Source organism: Pseudopipra pipra, chromosome 6 (genome assembly GCF_036250125.1).
Source record: "Pseudopipra pipra isolate bDixPip1 chromosome 6, bDixPip1.hap1, whole genome shotgun sequence".
NCBI classification, from domain to species: domain Eukaryota; kingdom Metazoa; phylum Chordata; class Aves; order Passeriformes; family Pipridae; genus Pseudopipra; species Pseudopipra pipra.
Genome location: NC_087554.1, coordinates 14,722,051 through 14,735,620, shown reverse-complemented (window position 1 = coordinate 14,735,620; position 13,570 = coordinate 14,722,051). Strand labels below are relative to the sequence as shown.

The following is a 13,570-nucleotide window of genomic DNA, read 5'->3' as shown; positions in this document are numbered from 1 at the left end:
AAAAGAAACAGCTCTTTTTATTAATTCCTACCCTCTAGGAAGGCATGTGCCAGCTGGTGAACTAAGGGAGGCTGAACTTTACCTTTACAAATGCCAAAGCTTGAATTTTAGGCACTTGGGTTCAAGGGTTTAGCTCTGTTCAATGTCTCGTAAACAGCACTTTTTTTTCTGGTTTTCCAAAGGATGCACTCTTCCCAAATCCTGTCCTTTCTTGAAGATGGCTTTGACAAGGAACAGGTCCTGTGAAGTGGGTAGGGACTGCACCTACGAGTTAGATCTTAAGACTTATTTGGCCCTACGTACTGAAGGGTGATCATCACTACACAACAACTATATTGTAACAAAATGCCTACTCAAAACACTGTCTACTGATTGCAGTCAACCCTGAGGGTCAGTTTAGGAAAAAAGCGTGTAAAGGGAATGTGCAGAAATTGATCTTCTTTCCCCCTCACCCTCTTTTTTCCAGGAGAGTCTATCTGACAATGTCAGATATCCATTGTTACACTTCCATGAACAACGGTTTTCCAATTTTTGTTTTGAATCAAATGACATAATTGAATTTTGCACTTCTGAGGATGAAAGTGGTGATGGAATCAGAAAAATATGTAGATTTTCAAAACCCCCTATGCAGGTCTTCCTCCTGCTGTAGTACTACATCCTTCATGCTATAGTATTTGATCATTAATATTAGTGATAGCAGCAAACCCTAAAACTACTTATGTGCACTGCAAAAAAAAAAAGTAAACATTGTATGTTGCATCACATGACAGTAAATTGCTTGAACAATTATAGAAAAATTAATTGTAACAAAATAAGACTTCCTGTTGTTTATTAGATATTATAAGAATGAAATGTACAGTATACAAAATTAATATCAAAAATGTTCACGATTGATTTTTCTTTGGATTAACTGCAGACAAGCAGCTTTTAAAGACGTCATGCTGAGATCTATTTTCTACTAAAAGATCTCAGGTGTATCACTGCATGCTATCTACAGTTTTCATCTACAAAATGAAAGCTACTGAATTTTTGCTGAATCTCAGTGGCATTTTTTGAAAAAGAACAGAACAATAACATTAGCTTAGAGGAGAAAAAATAATGTTAATATTTCAAATTCATAAGCAAAATTGCTTTTGAAATTTCAAACCTTACAATTGTACATTTTCAGTTTCAAGCACTTGCCATAAGAAGTTACATTCTACTATATAGGTGACAAAGATTTTGAATTTTGTTTTTCTTTGAGACAGATACATAATCCTCATTTTCTTTTTCCTAATGAATTTTCATATCTTTAAAGTTAGTGTTAAACAACGTTCATTCTCCTAAAGAAACAATTTAAGTATGGTTCATTTCAGAAGCTGAAAATTTTCATTTAAGGTATATCTATACAAAGGAATGTAAAATGGTTTTCATTTTTTAAATCTGTGCATTTTCAGTTTATGTCATATTGTTTAGCAGAAAAATAAAGTAACTACTAATGACTAATCTAGATAACCTAAAATCAGCCGATCTGTTCCATAAAATACATGCTTGCCATAATGCTTTTCACTGCAATATAAAATACACTAGAAAAAACTGAAATTATTACCAGGGAATATTACATGGTTATCAGTATTGAAAATGCTTCCCAGATTAAAAAAAAAAAAAAAAAAAATCTTTACATGAATTTCTTATACATGCTCTACTTAGCAACAGGAATATGATTTAAACTGAAAATTCTTCTCGTATTGTCCAAACAATTTTTCTTGATAGACTCTGAATGTATTTGCACAATTGCAATGTGTTCAAAATAGTGACCTACTGTCAGGTAAGTTGTCAATGATTTAAAACAGGAATGGGTGCCTGACAAAGAGTGGGCCAGCCTTCCAGAACAAAACAGATGGTGCTCTTTCTCTTGAGGTGTCACTAACGTAAATCACCTTTTAAGTTGGCACATATCACAAGAACCCTTAAAACAATCCCTGTGAATGAAAATGAAGACAAATCACAACACAAATGATGCAAAACCATTTTTCCAGAATTTAGGAGAGTCCAAAAGTATTTGTGCTCTCTTTTGCATTAAACTGGTAAAATTCAGTGGATTGGCTATTTTATTTTTAAGAGATAAACTATTAAAATCATCTTATGCTGGGAACAGCTGGGCTTGCTGTTTTCTTTCCTTTTATGTGTTTTGGGTTTTTTTTTTAAGACCATTGGCAAGAACAATCTGTGGGCTCTTGGATTGAATAGCTGACCCAGGTTGAGTTACTGGTGCAGTACAATTGCACAGTCCGTCTCTGCAGCCCGAGCTCCCTGCAGCATTTGCAGAACCTTGCATACGTGTTGATGTTGTAGTTGTAAATGCTTGCAGAAGGGCACTTCCCGTCGCATGAAACAATGTTCACCTGGTAACAAACATCATGAATAATCAGCAAACTGAAGCAGCTAGCTAGGAGTTCTCAAAGAAGTCCAAAAACATTAGGCATCCCAAATCCAATGGCAAAGCAATGAAAAATTTGGAGGTACTTCCTCTAGCCCCTTATGAAATCCCACTACATCTCAAAATAAGCTCTGAAGTACATTGCCCAGACAGGTCTCAATTTTTATCCTACTGATATCAATGATGACTTTTCTGTCCATTTCAGTAACAGGTTTTGGCTATTAACAGACACAAAGAAACAATTCTGGTTTTGAATTTTAAAGTATTCATAACAACCTTGGCTTGAACACAGCACCAAATGTTCTGTCTCCAACTCCCTGCAGTATTCATTTCAGTGATACACTGATGCAGTGTTGCTGTACTGGTATCAGTAAGGAGGAATAAAAGAACCAATCCTTTGGAAAGCCAAGAGGAATTACTACTAATGACACCAAATCTGTAATACAGACTGTAAGAGAAATAGTCATAGAAACTGAATAATTTTTTCATATTTAATAGTTAAGATTCATGTTTCTGTTCAATGAGACACTGAGACTAAATTTCCTGGCTGCTCAACAGCTTACTCTACAAAATGTACTCTCAGAGTCATTTTAGAGGTTACAGCTGTTTCCCTACACTCTTTTATTACAGCTTTTCCAGGCGCTCTTACACATCTCACATGAGACGTCTGTCTGCACCCTTGCTGCTGCTCACAGTCTTACTGCCCAGCAGGACATTGCTGGTGTCCTTCAACAGTAAATCCTTCGATAGTGCCTCATTCTTCCCTCACATTTTACAGTATGTTCATGCTGCTGTCTAAAAAAAGCTTTCAGGACCCACGATTCCTTTCTTCATGAAGTTGGCATTTAAATACTTTCCCTGGGCAGATGGAAAATTATACACATCTGCAGCCATTTTAAATGTAGAATATCAGGGGCAAGATTCAGTTATACTGAAGTTAATTTGCATATAATAATTGCATTATAGGGTGAAATGAGACTTTGGATTTGCATTAAATCAACATGCACCTAGATGCATAAAAAAAGCAGAAGTAACAGCCTCCTTTTTAGTATTTGAGAAGATGATTGCTGAGAATGTAGGGAAACATTAAAACAGCTCTATGAAACAGAAATCCCTGTCTCTGTGACAGAGATGAAGACAATAGCCTTGTGGAATTTGGGTTCTTTTTCTTCCTTCATTTTATTTCTCATATTTTTTCCCTTCTATGAAAAGAAATTGTGATAGTTATCTACTTACTGGTGTGTTACTCCTGCAGTCGTTCTTGCGGATAGTCATCCTAACAGTCACCTTCTTACAGAATTTTCCATCTTCCTTACCTGCAAAATGGTCATAGATCAAAAAATATCAGCTCAAAATTCTAAACATTTCCGAGACGAGAACATTCCTGAACATTTTACTGGGTCAAGAGACACAAAGAAGATACCCATCAGCTATATACTGAGTCACTTTTAAAACTATTCTATTTCATGCATTAAAGTATCCATCTCATTATATCTTTAATAACAATTACAAAAGGTTCATTCTTCATTCAGAAGTTTTTTAAGAGTAAGTCCACTGTGTTCAAAAAATTTTGCAAAACTGATCAACCACTCCTGCGAGAAGACCTGTTAATAAGGCATAAAGTGCATTTTCTATTAAATACCTGCAACAAACTTTAATAGCAGTAATTGCATTCCAGAGGTATAAACAAAGTTTAAAATTAATATGCGACAGCAGAATCTGATGAAGAACAGGGCTTCAGGGGGCTTTAGATTTGGTTTTATTATGTTTTTATTAAATAAAAGAACACCAGTGAACAAACGAAATTTTTTATTTGCATTTCCATTATTTCCACAATTTTCCTCATAGAAGTATTTACAAAGTACATGAATAAAACACAAAAGATAACAAGAAATCACGGGATTAAATACAGAGTTAAGCTTCATTGAAGAAGGGAATCCTGAACATTTGAAAAAAAACAAAGATGTTCAGTATAAAGTTCAGTTGTAAGAGATCAGGAAGCACAGTGTCTTCTTAGGATGACCCTCTCTATGCTGGAGAAACCACATTATACTGCAGATCTGTAAGAGAAATGAACAGCTCATTTTAATACAACAGCTTCCACTGTTTCACACTAGATTTTATGCATCTTGATGCAGCCCCCATGACATCTCCACAGAGATGTGTTTTCTTTCAGTCAAGAAACCCAAGGATGTTGACAAAAAGTGAATACTGTTAGCTCCAGAAAAGCAAGGGCACTAAAGGATTCATCAGTTTGACCAATACCCCATACTGAACTGGGACACAGTTTTATCACATCTTTATGAGCAGTATCCAGTTCCCTGCTCTAATCACTGTCAAACCAGTAATACTGCTTCTCAAAGAGAAACAATTTTTTGTTCTTTTTTTTTTGGTTGGTTGGTGGTTCTGTTGTCTTTTTTTTTTCTTAAATTATCTAAGTCTCTTACTGTTTCTAGACACAATAGAGTTTTCTAGAATATGAAAGAAACTATCAGTAAATCTTCTTGGAAACAAATAAAAACCTGCAAACATAAATGGTTGGCTACTGCTTGGCTGCTGTTGAATTATATTTGCTTAGTGAAAAAGTAAATTGAGAAACAAAGAAAAAATAAATTGTTCTTGAAAATAAAAAACTCACCGTTATTTCATGTTTTTCACAGTTCTTTTCACGGTTCTGTCTTCTTTTACATTATACATGGTGTTTAGGGTGGAGAATTCAGTGCAGCTGTGACTATGACTTCACCCAGGCTACAGTGAAAGTACATCATATCCCATAAAAAATAAATATATAATGTATTTCCATGCATGTACATTAATGTCCAGTGGCTTTTTATGAGCTTTACAACACAATATACTTTCCCATGAACAACGTTACAAAACATGTGAGTGTTTTATATGTGTTGTATTATAGATTTTTTTTCACTGTCCATATGGTTGAAAATCCTTGCTTGGTTTTTGGGTTGACTCATAGCACTGTTGTCACTTACAGTGACACCAGTATGAAAGAGAAACACAGATTTCAGTTTAATAGTCCTAGAGTCAGAAGCATAATTTAATGTAGGATGTGTCACTCAGTAATGCACAGAATTAGAGTCAACATAATTTCTCTGAGAGAAATATAGAGTTGTTTTCACAAAATAAATGCCAAAACAAATGCATTCATAATGTTACAATTCAAAGAATTAACATGCTCTATGAAAAAGAACAAAGATAATCTCCAATTTTCATGGAGTCAACACTGGATTGCTATTTTCAGTATACTGTCCTAACTATGGATGGGAAAGAAATTATTTGCTTCTACTGTATATGGCACAAAGCAAACCTGTATGATACATCACCTGCAAAAATGCTGCTTACACAGTAAAGCTTTAACAAGCAAAGCCATTATTCTCTATGTTCTACAGCACTGTAAACATGATAGAATTAGTTTACTTTTTCAAACACAGCAATTTTACACATGCAGCGAGCTAAAGACTATGCAAGTGCTTACTACCAACAGTACATTGTTGGCTAACAACAATGCACCGCCCACACAGTGCAAAATGAAAAAACAAATCAAAACAAAAATGTGAGCCACTGAACCATGAGCAGTTACACTACACTGCAGCTTTTGGCATTATTGGGCAATGTGAGGTCTGATGATCCTAGCAGGGAGTACATTGTTGGAAATCAACAATGATGCTGTTTGGGTTGGTCCTACCTATTTGAGGAAGATGTACCTGTGTGACAGCCAGCATAGGCTGTAGGAGTGACTGGGCTAACAGGGAATGGGAGGAACACTGACACTGAAGAACCTGGTAAGAATATTACACATTGAACAGAGCACATGTTACAGAGGATTCCCTATAGTATGAAAACATTTGGGAATTATGAGATTTTGGCATATTTGAAAACAGAATTCAACTTTAAAATGTTTGTATATTGCAGGATCACAGAATGGCTGAGGTTGGAAGGGACATCTGGTTCCTCCTTGCTTAAGCAGGGTTCATTGTGCCAGCAGCTCAGGACCATGTCCAAGCATTACATGCATTGCTAAGCCTCATGTGAAAACCAGGAAGGATCTGATCTACATTGGTATAACTTAGCCAGTCTGCTATCCTGAATTTAATGTGCCCTTCAGGGCTACAACAAAGAAATAGCATAATTTCCTCTCAGCAGCATTTGTAATACCTCCAGGTTTTGATGGAACTCCTGGGTCTTAATTTTCAAATACCAATTAAAACTGAAAACAAAAATCATAATTGTTTCTAATGGTAAAGTACTTCAGAAGAAAACAAAAAACCCAATAATCCTTCTCATAAAATGTCTCACACAATCACAACTGACAGCTCTCATGACAGCAGATTTGTTTGGAGTCAGAATGAACTTACATGACTCACAGAATTAATGTGTTGTCTACCAACAGGTGTGAAATCAAAACTCTGGGACTCTACTTGTAAATGCGTCTCAAAAGTCACTGGGTTTTTCAAGGGTTTAATTTTACTTTGTTATGCATGCCACAGATCAATAATTTAATAATTAAAGGGGTGATTATGATGTTTCTCTAAGCATAGTAGCAAGATCTTCTGCCCTGCTGAAAAGTAGCTTAATGGATGTTTAACTGTCTTACTAAATCTTTCAGAAGTGGCTTATTTGCCTGCCAGGGCATTGAAGGGTAATGTCAGATAATCAAAAACTGATGTCAGAGAGCCTATGGAGAATCAGTCATGGAACTAGGAAAAGTGCTTGAAACACAGGTCCACCAGAGTGAAAAAACATGAAAAGATATTACCATTCCCTTATAGTGGGAGCATAAAAAACTCCCCAGATAAATCTTTCACAGTTTCAATCAAGTTTTTAGTACCAAATACAATACAGATGAATCGCACCAAAAGGTACCTCCCTGTTGGCAACATATATCCAGATCTGGTAGTCGTGACTCTGCAAGTTCCATCCCACCCAGCAAGAAATACCTGCACTTTTCTCCATCTTTCTCACACACTTTTAGGTCACTATTTCAGCCCCTTAAGCAGATTGAGTCAGAATTTTGCATGTTTTTAAAGACAGCATGATACTGCCCAGTATAAAAATCTCCTTTTCAATTGCTTTTAACAGTGTCAACTTCAAGTATTTGAGTTTAAATTCATCTGGTTAGGTGTCTTCCTCAGGCTAAGTTCTTCACTAAATCAACCAAAACGTTTCAGCTATGTACCACTGTGTTAAGAAAATAAAACGTACCTAACTCCTTATTTCTATTAAGAAATAGTATATTTGGAACCTATTCCTTAGAGGATTTTTATTCTGTTTGGGTTTTTTTCCCCAGAGAATCTTTATTAGCTCTCACAGATGTCCAAACCATATACTGGTAATCGAGTAAGGGGGAATTTTTTTATTGTAAAATCTTTGAAAAGGTACTGCCTGAATCCTTAATCTTCGTTCCCGAAGCCTAGCCATGATGATGACTGCCTGAAGGTTTATGAATTATGTCTACTAATTTCTATATTACAATCTGTTTATTATTTACAAAATTAACTTATAAACTACTTGGATCAATCTTCATTTTTGCCAAATATGAAGATATTTATGTAGATGAAGCATGTTTTAAGTTGCCTTCTAAAACACAGTACCTTTTATTATACTAAATGCAGTAACTAATATTTTGAGGAGTTTTACATGAGAACTACAAAATAAAGAGTATGAATTTTAATGACTTGACCAGCCAGAATCGCTGTCAGTGGAGTAATAGCATCAATGGTAAAGTATTTTCTTTTGATTTAACTCAAATAGTTTCAGTGTTATTCAAATGAGTAAAAGTGGGAAAAGCATAGCCTTTGAGATCAGTGAATCAAGCTTTTAAACAGGAAAGAATCCACCTTATTTCTAACATAACAACAAATTAGACAGACTTGTGAGGCAGGCAGCATCATTAATTACTTACATGTTTTGCAGCATCCTTCTAAGAATGGCACAACGTAGCCTCCAACCTGACCAAGAGAAATAAAGGGGAAAAAAACCTTGATTTTTTCAAACATTCATTCCCATATATCTTCACTCTTAGAAATATCTTCCAGATAAAGCTCTACATTATTATTCAGGCAAATGCAGCATTCTGGTTAATGGCTGTAAATGGCTGTAAATGATCTTACTTTACTGTTTTCACACAGATAGCTTTCACCAAATGCCACTATACATCACCAGCTACCCAAATAGCTCCCCCATTTGGAAAGAGAACGACTGTGTTAAGTCTGACTCCATCACATGTTATTAGAGTGAAACCCTGACCTCTTGTAGAGACTATACTGACAATCACAAAAACCTGAATCTGACTTCAGAGCAGGAAGAAATCTCATCTGAATGGGAAGCCAATGACTCCCCATAGTGGAGATTCATGTCTTAATGCTGAGCAATAAGCACTCCCCAGAATACTGTGGGAAGAATACCTACAGCTATACTAAAAGCTTTCTCAGGATTACATTGAAGGAGAGTTCAATTTTTGATGTCCAACTCAGCATCTCAAGCCATGCTAATCCCTCTCTCCACCTTAACTTTTTAGTTTGCCTAGAACAGCAAAAAGCCTTTCACCAGCTATGTAACAGATTCTCTGCAGAACCAACCCATTGTTATCTGCAAGGAAAAACTACAGCCACCCAGTTCCTTCAGGACTCTTCCCCGCTTCTGTGACATCATTCATCAAGGAAAGTCTTCCCATCCACATGTAAATGCAGAATTACAGAGAGCGAGATCACTCCCTGCCTACATTTCCTGGCACTTAACCTAATCTCATTTTGTAAATTCAAATAGAACTTTTCTTCTTGCTCCAAAACTAGTCCATAAAACTTTATGTGTCAGTACTTAAAAATTGTTCCTGATATTCAGACAATCTTTCCCTTTCTTCTATGTTTTTGACCATTGTGCTGAATCAAATCAGTTTGATACTGGATCAGTTTTCATACACAGAAAATCAGTCAGAAAGGACACACGTCCACCTCAGAAAAGCATCCAAGTTCACGCAGCTGTATGAAGACTAGTTTGATATTACAAGCCTCTATTAAAAAAATAAAAATAAATGAATTCTGAGAATAAGAAGACATGACTCCAGCTGCGTAACTGGGTAGACTGGTGGTACATTATATGTGTATGGTTATAACTTTTTGCCTTTAAATGGCCTGGCAAAAAGTGCAGGCATTGCGAGAATATATAATTTCTCCCTTCTTGAGGTAAAAAACATTTATTGTCAGTGTTAATCTTTTCACACCAACATAAACCACAGCTGGAATGCAAACAATGTATTGTACACTGACCTTGACACATTCAGTTTCATTAAAGGGTGGGCAGCCAACTGCAGAGGAAACCAGAACTGGTCCTATTGCTGTGTTAGTGCATTCATATCTGATGCAGTTTGAAATCCAAACAGCACCAGGCTGTCAAAAATTGTAAAACAGAAATTTTACTGGGCAACTCAGCAAAAACAGTATTCCAAGTATGCCTACAACAGTTTCATTGAATGTGATCTTGCATGAATCAACAGTAATACTTACAACAAAATGCAATTCAGATGCATGCTAAAGTTCTGTTTAAGCAACAGATTTGAAAGTCCACCAAATACATAACGTTAAGCAGGTTCTAAAATAGTTGAGTTCATGATAATTCTCTGATATATATATAAAAATCCCTGATACTTTCAGTGACAGCTATATGGTTGACTCTCCAAGAAATTAATGTTGTGTACATGCAAAACTACTCCTAGTATCTGGCCAAATAAAGCTCTTTTGGGCAAATTTTATATGGCAACATGCATACAGTATTTCAGAATTTTTTTTTTAAATTATAAATATTTTGAGGGAATAAACCATGTATAAACTCACCTTAAAATTGGAAACTGTGCCATTGCTGAAAGTGTGGAGACAAGACAAGTTCTTGCAGCTACCACAGCAAGTTGTTAAATCTTTTGGAGGCTGATAGACTTGGTTCTGCCAAAATCAAATAGATTTTGTATGAGACTTGTATGAGACTATTTTGCAATTCAACATTTTATTATTGTAACAGGCAGATTTTTTTTTTAGGTATCTGATTTTAGGGATATTTTTTAAATAACTTTCAAAACTGCACAGCTTACATTCATACACACTGTACATTCACGAAGCTTTCATGAAATACCTTTGTTCTTAACTGAAGTAAATGGGGAGAAGTTCCAACTGAGAGAATGAACTGGTCTATCTACCATTTTTCAAATGTAAAGTGACAGCTTACTTCAAGAACCACTGAAATTTTGACTTTTTACACACCTATATAATATTGCTATGGTAATGTATCATATTTTGTAAAAAGACAATGCAACATTTGCTTATTTTATAAAGCTGTTTTCACGACTTTTAGAATTCTTATTCTATTTATAATTACTCTCTTCTCTACTCCTATTGAGCTAATGTCTGCCAGGAATTTGTACCAGTTTGCTCATAATGCAGCTGAAGTTCTGCAGGGTGCAAGGAGGCAGTATGCTATTAACCCAAGGAAGCCGTTTCTATATACGTTAGTTTGTAAAAGATGTACATAGGGGAAAAAACAGTGAAGGGAGTGAGACTTTTTATAAACCTCTATTAGAAGTGTGGTAGCACATCATTAGAGGGAGATCTCCTGGTTACTTTTTCCAACTTGTTCCTCTGACTGTAATCTGCTCAACAAAACCCATCACAATGTAATTAAGACCACCAGTTAAAATATACATGTCTAAACTTCTGAATTTCTTACAGCTTTGCACTTGACAGCACAGTCTATCGAAGATGTGTTTATTTGGTAGTATTTAGTGGAGGGATCAATCACATTTGTACAATAAGCAATATGGCAAATGCCATCTGCACTGTGTTCCACGATTCTCTGTCCAGGAAGCAGCACACCTCTCTCATTACTCAGGCAAACTTTGTCTCTCACTACAGGAAAACACAAACAGCATGGTCAGGACAATCAGCTTGGTATGAAAACTCCATTAAAAATGTTTCAAACAGTAAAACCAGAATGGAAAAAGCTACTCCACCTCATTAAGAATTAAGGATCACATTCTCAAACATGAATTGCTAGTAGTCTAATGCTTCCCTATAATCACCAAATTATTTCAAGTATAACCCTGCATGAAATCTAAATAAGCACATAATATTCTATTACCTGCACCACCCCAATGACAGTGCAGGCTTCTTCAACTGTTTTGTTTCTTAAGACTACATCAGGATAATGTCTATTTCTCCCCACCGATTACTGAGGGCACAGAGGATAATCAGGTCAGAAGTATACATCTTTATTGTAGAAATCTAAGCAAGGACAATCCCAACTCTCTTGGCCAACTGGGTGCCCCACAGGAATTATTTTTTCTCCAAGTTTTCCCAGACACTATTTGCCACGCTTTAAGATGAACTCACATGGTGCTGAATGCTATTCCTGATCTTGTAAAGTGTGTAAGTATGTCTACCAGCTCCTGAGTAGTCTCATAAAGGTTAGTGGGACTTTTCTATATGTGGACATTGTGTGTGTGTTCTAGTTTCTTGCTGGAGTCCTTGCTTCTTAGCCAACACCACTCAACCATCCTAAAACTGTCTGTTATTTCCCTGCACAAACTTCTCGCTGCAGGAACTAACAGAATACAGGGACAGGCCACAATCAACCAAATATTTAGTGAGGGGTCCTATTTTCTTGCCTTTTCTTTCACTATTTCTGAATTCTGTCAGTTAATTCTTTTCTCCTTGGTGCCATGTTCAAAGTGAACACCTGATTCTAAATTTACCTTAGCACTTGAAAGGGTATTTCTTTGAATTAAATTATTTTCTGACTTACCACATTTGTACTTCACACAGTTACAGATATTTTCTGTACTGTTCTGAAACTGTTCATCTATCTGAAGTTTCTGCCCCTAAGAGTACAAAAGAAGAAAAAAAAATGAAACTACAGTGTTTTCTTATCTGTATGATCTTTTTCTTTTAAACAACTTTTCTTCAGAACTTGGGTAGCAGTATCTCCTGCTCCTAGAAACCTATTCTGAATCCACTTTCATCACCCACAGAGACATTTAACTTACTAATAATAACCAAATGGGAATTTTATTACACTCAGTACAGCAGACATTTAGGACAGAAAAAAACTAAGACTGGTCAACAATGAAATGCAATGGCCTGCCTTTGTACAAAAGTCTCCACATGGTGTGGAGTGTATTCTTTCACAGCATAACTTAATGGATGTAAACAGTATCACAATAGCACAGATGTACTTTTTAATTTTGCCTTTTATTGTTTCTGTGTAGGCACAGTATGATTTTTCTCCTATGTTTATGCAAATCCTGATTCCTCGTGCCCAAGTTTCTTCATCTAAGAAATGAAAGTACTAACAACAATCTCACCTTACAAACCATATTGAATTTTCTCTATAAAAAAAATTAGTACTCTTTCAATTTCTTCCTAGGACTCAAAATTATAATTTTTATAAATTATTCCCACAGTAATATTATTTTCAGTGACAAGCAAAATCCAAGTACACCCAGTATTAACTGGGAATCTAGCCCAGGAATGCTAATAAGCACTTCTGTAATACAGAACAAGTCACAATGAAATACGGTTTAAAGGTTCTGCTTAGTCAGCAGTCTAAGTTCATGATAAATGTTGACATATTCACCACAACAAATGATATTAACAAAACACTGATGCACTAACGCATTTAATTCTAACACTTTAAAATAAAAATTTTATCCTTGGGTGCACAAAAGCAGTTCCACTCTATTAATACTCTGGGGGAGGATACGGTAGTAAACTCCAGAAATACCAATGCTATACAATCATATTATTCTACAAGGCATTCAAACTAAACTGGCTTCTTAAAAATGTATATATCTTATTATGGAGCAATCAAAAAAGAAAACAAAGAATGATGTGGCATTTCATATTTCACTGACAAAACTATTAGTAAGATGCTGATAAACAGATTTATTAAGAAATCAATAAAAGAATACTGACAAAGAAGACAAATTTCATACCAGTTTGCACTGAGGTTTGGGGATTGTTTCACATGCACATTCTGAAACAAAACATAATAACAGAAACAGTACTTTAGCAAGTTATATGCCCTTTGTGTAAAACAGACCATCAGAGAGAACAGAAATTCCAGATTTAAAAGTCATCACTGAAGAAGTTCTTG

The 13,570-nt window shown here is 35.6% G+C and overlaps 1 protein-coding gene across 2 annotated transcripts in view; it reads right to left on the bottom strand.

The window, feature by feature from the left end:
- Nucleotides 1–801: 801 nt before the first annotated feature.
- OTOG (otogelin) overlaps nucleotides 802–13,570 on the bottom strand; it is a 100,490-nt gene continuing 87,721 nt past the window's right edge. For both annotated transcript variants that reach the window (XM_064657474.1, XM_064657475.1), the window contains 8 exons: nucleotides 13,410–13,450; nucleotides 12,221–12,296; nucleotides 11,147–11,325; nucleotides 10,264–10,368; nucleotides 9,700–9,819; nucleotides 8,337–8,382; nucleotides 3,656–3,735; nucleotides 802–2,384 (listed from right to left, as the gene is read on the bottom strand). In XM_064657474.1, the coding sequence (XP_064513544.1) occupies nucleotides 2,184–2,384; nucleotides 3,656–3,735; nucleotides 8,337–8,382; nucleotides 9,700–9,819; nucleotides 10,264–10,368; nucleotides 11,147–11,325; nucleotides 12,221–12,296; nucleotides 13,410–13,450 (848 nt within the window). In that variant the 3' untranslated portion in view covers nucleotides 802–2,183. The remainder of the gene's footprint in view (nucleotides 2,385–3,655; nucleotides 3,736–8,336; nucleotides 8,383–9,699; nucleotides 9,820–10,263; nucleotides 10,369–11,146; nucleotides 11,326–12,220; nucleotides 12,297–13,409; nucleotides 13,451–13,570) is intronic.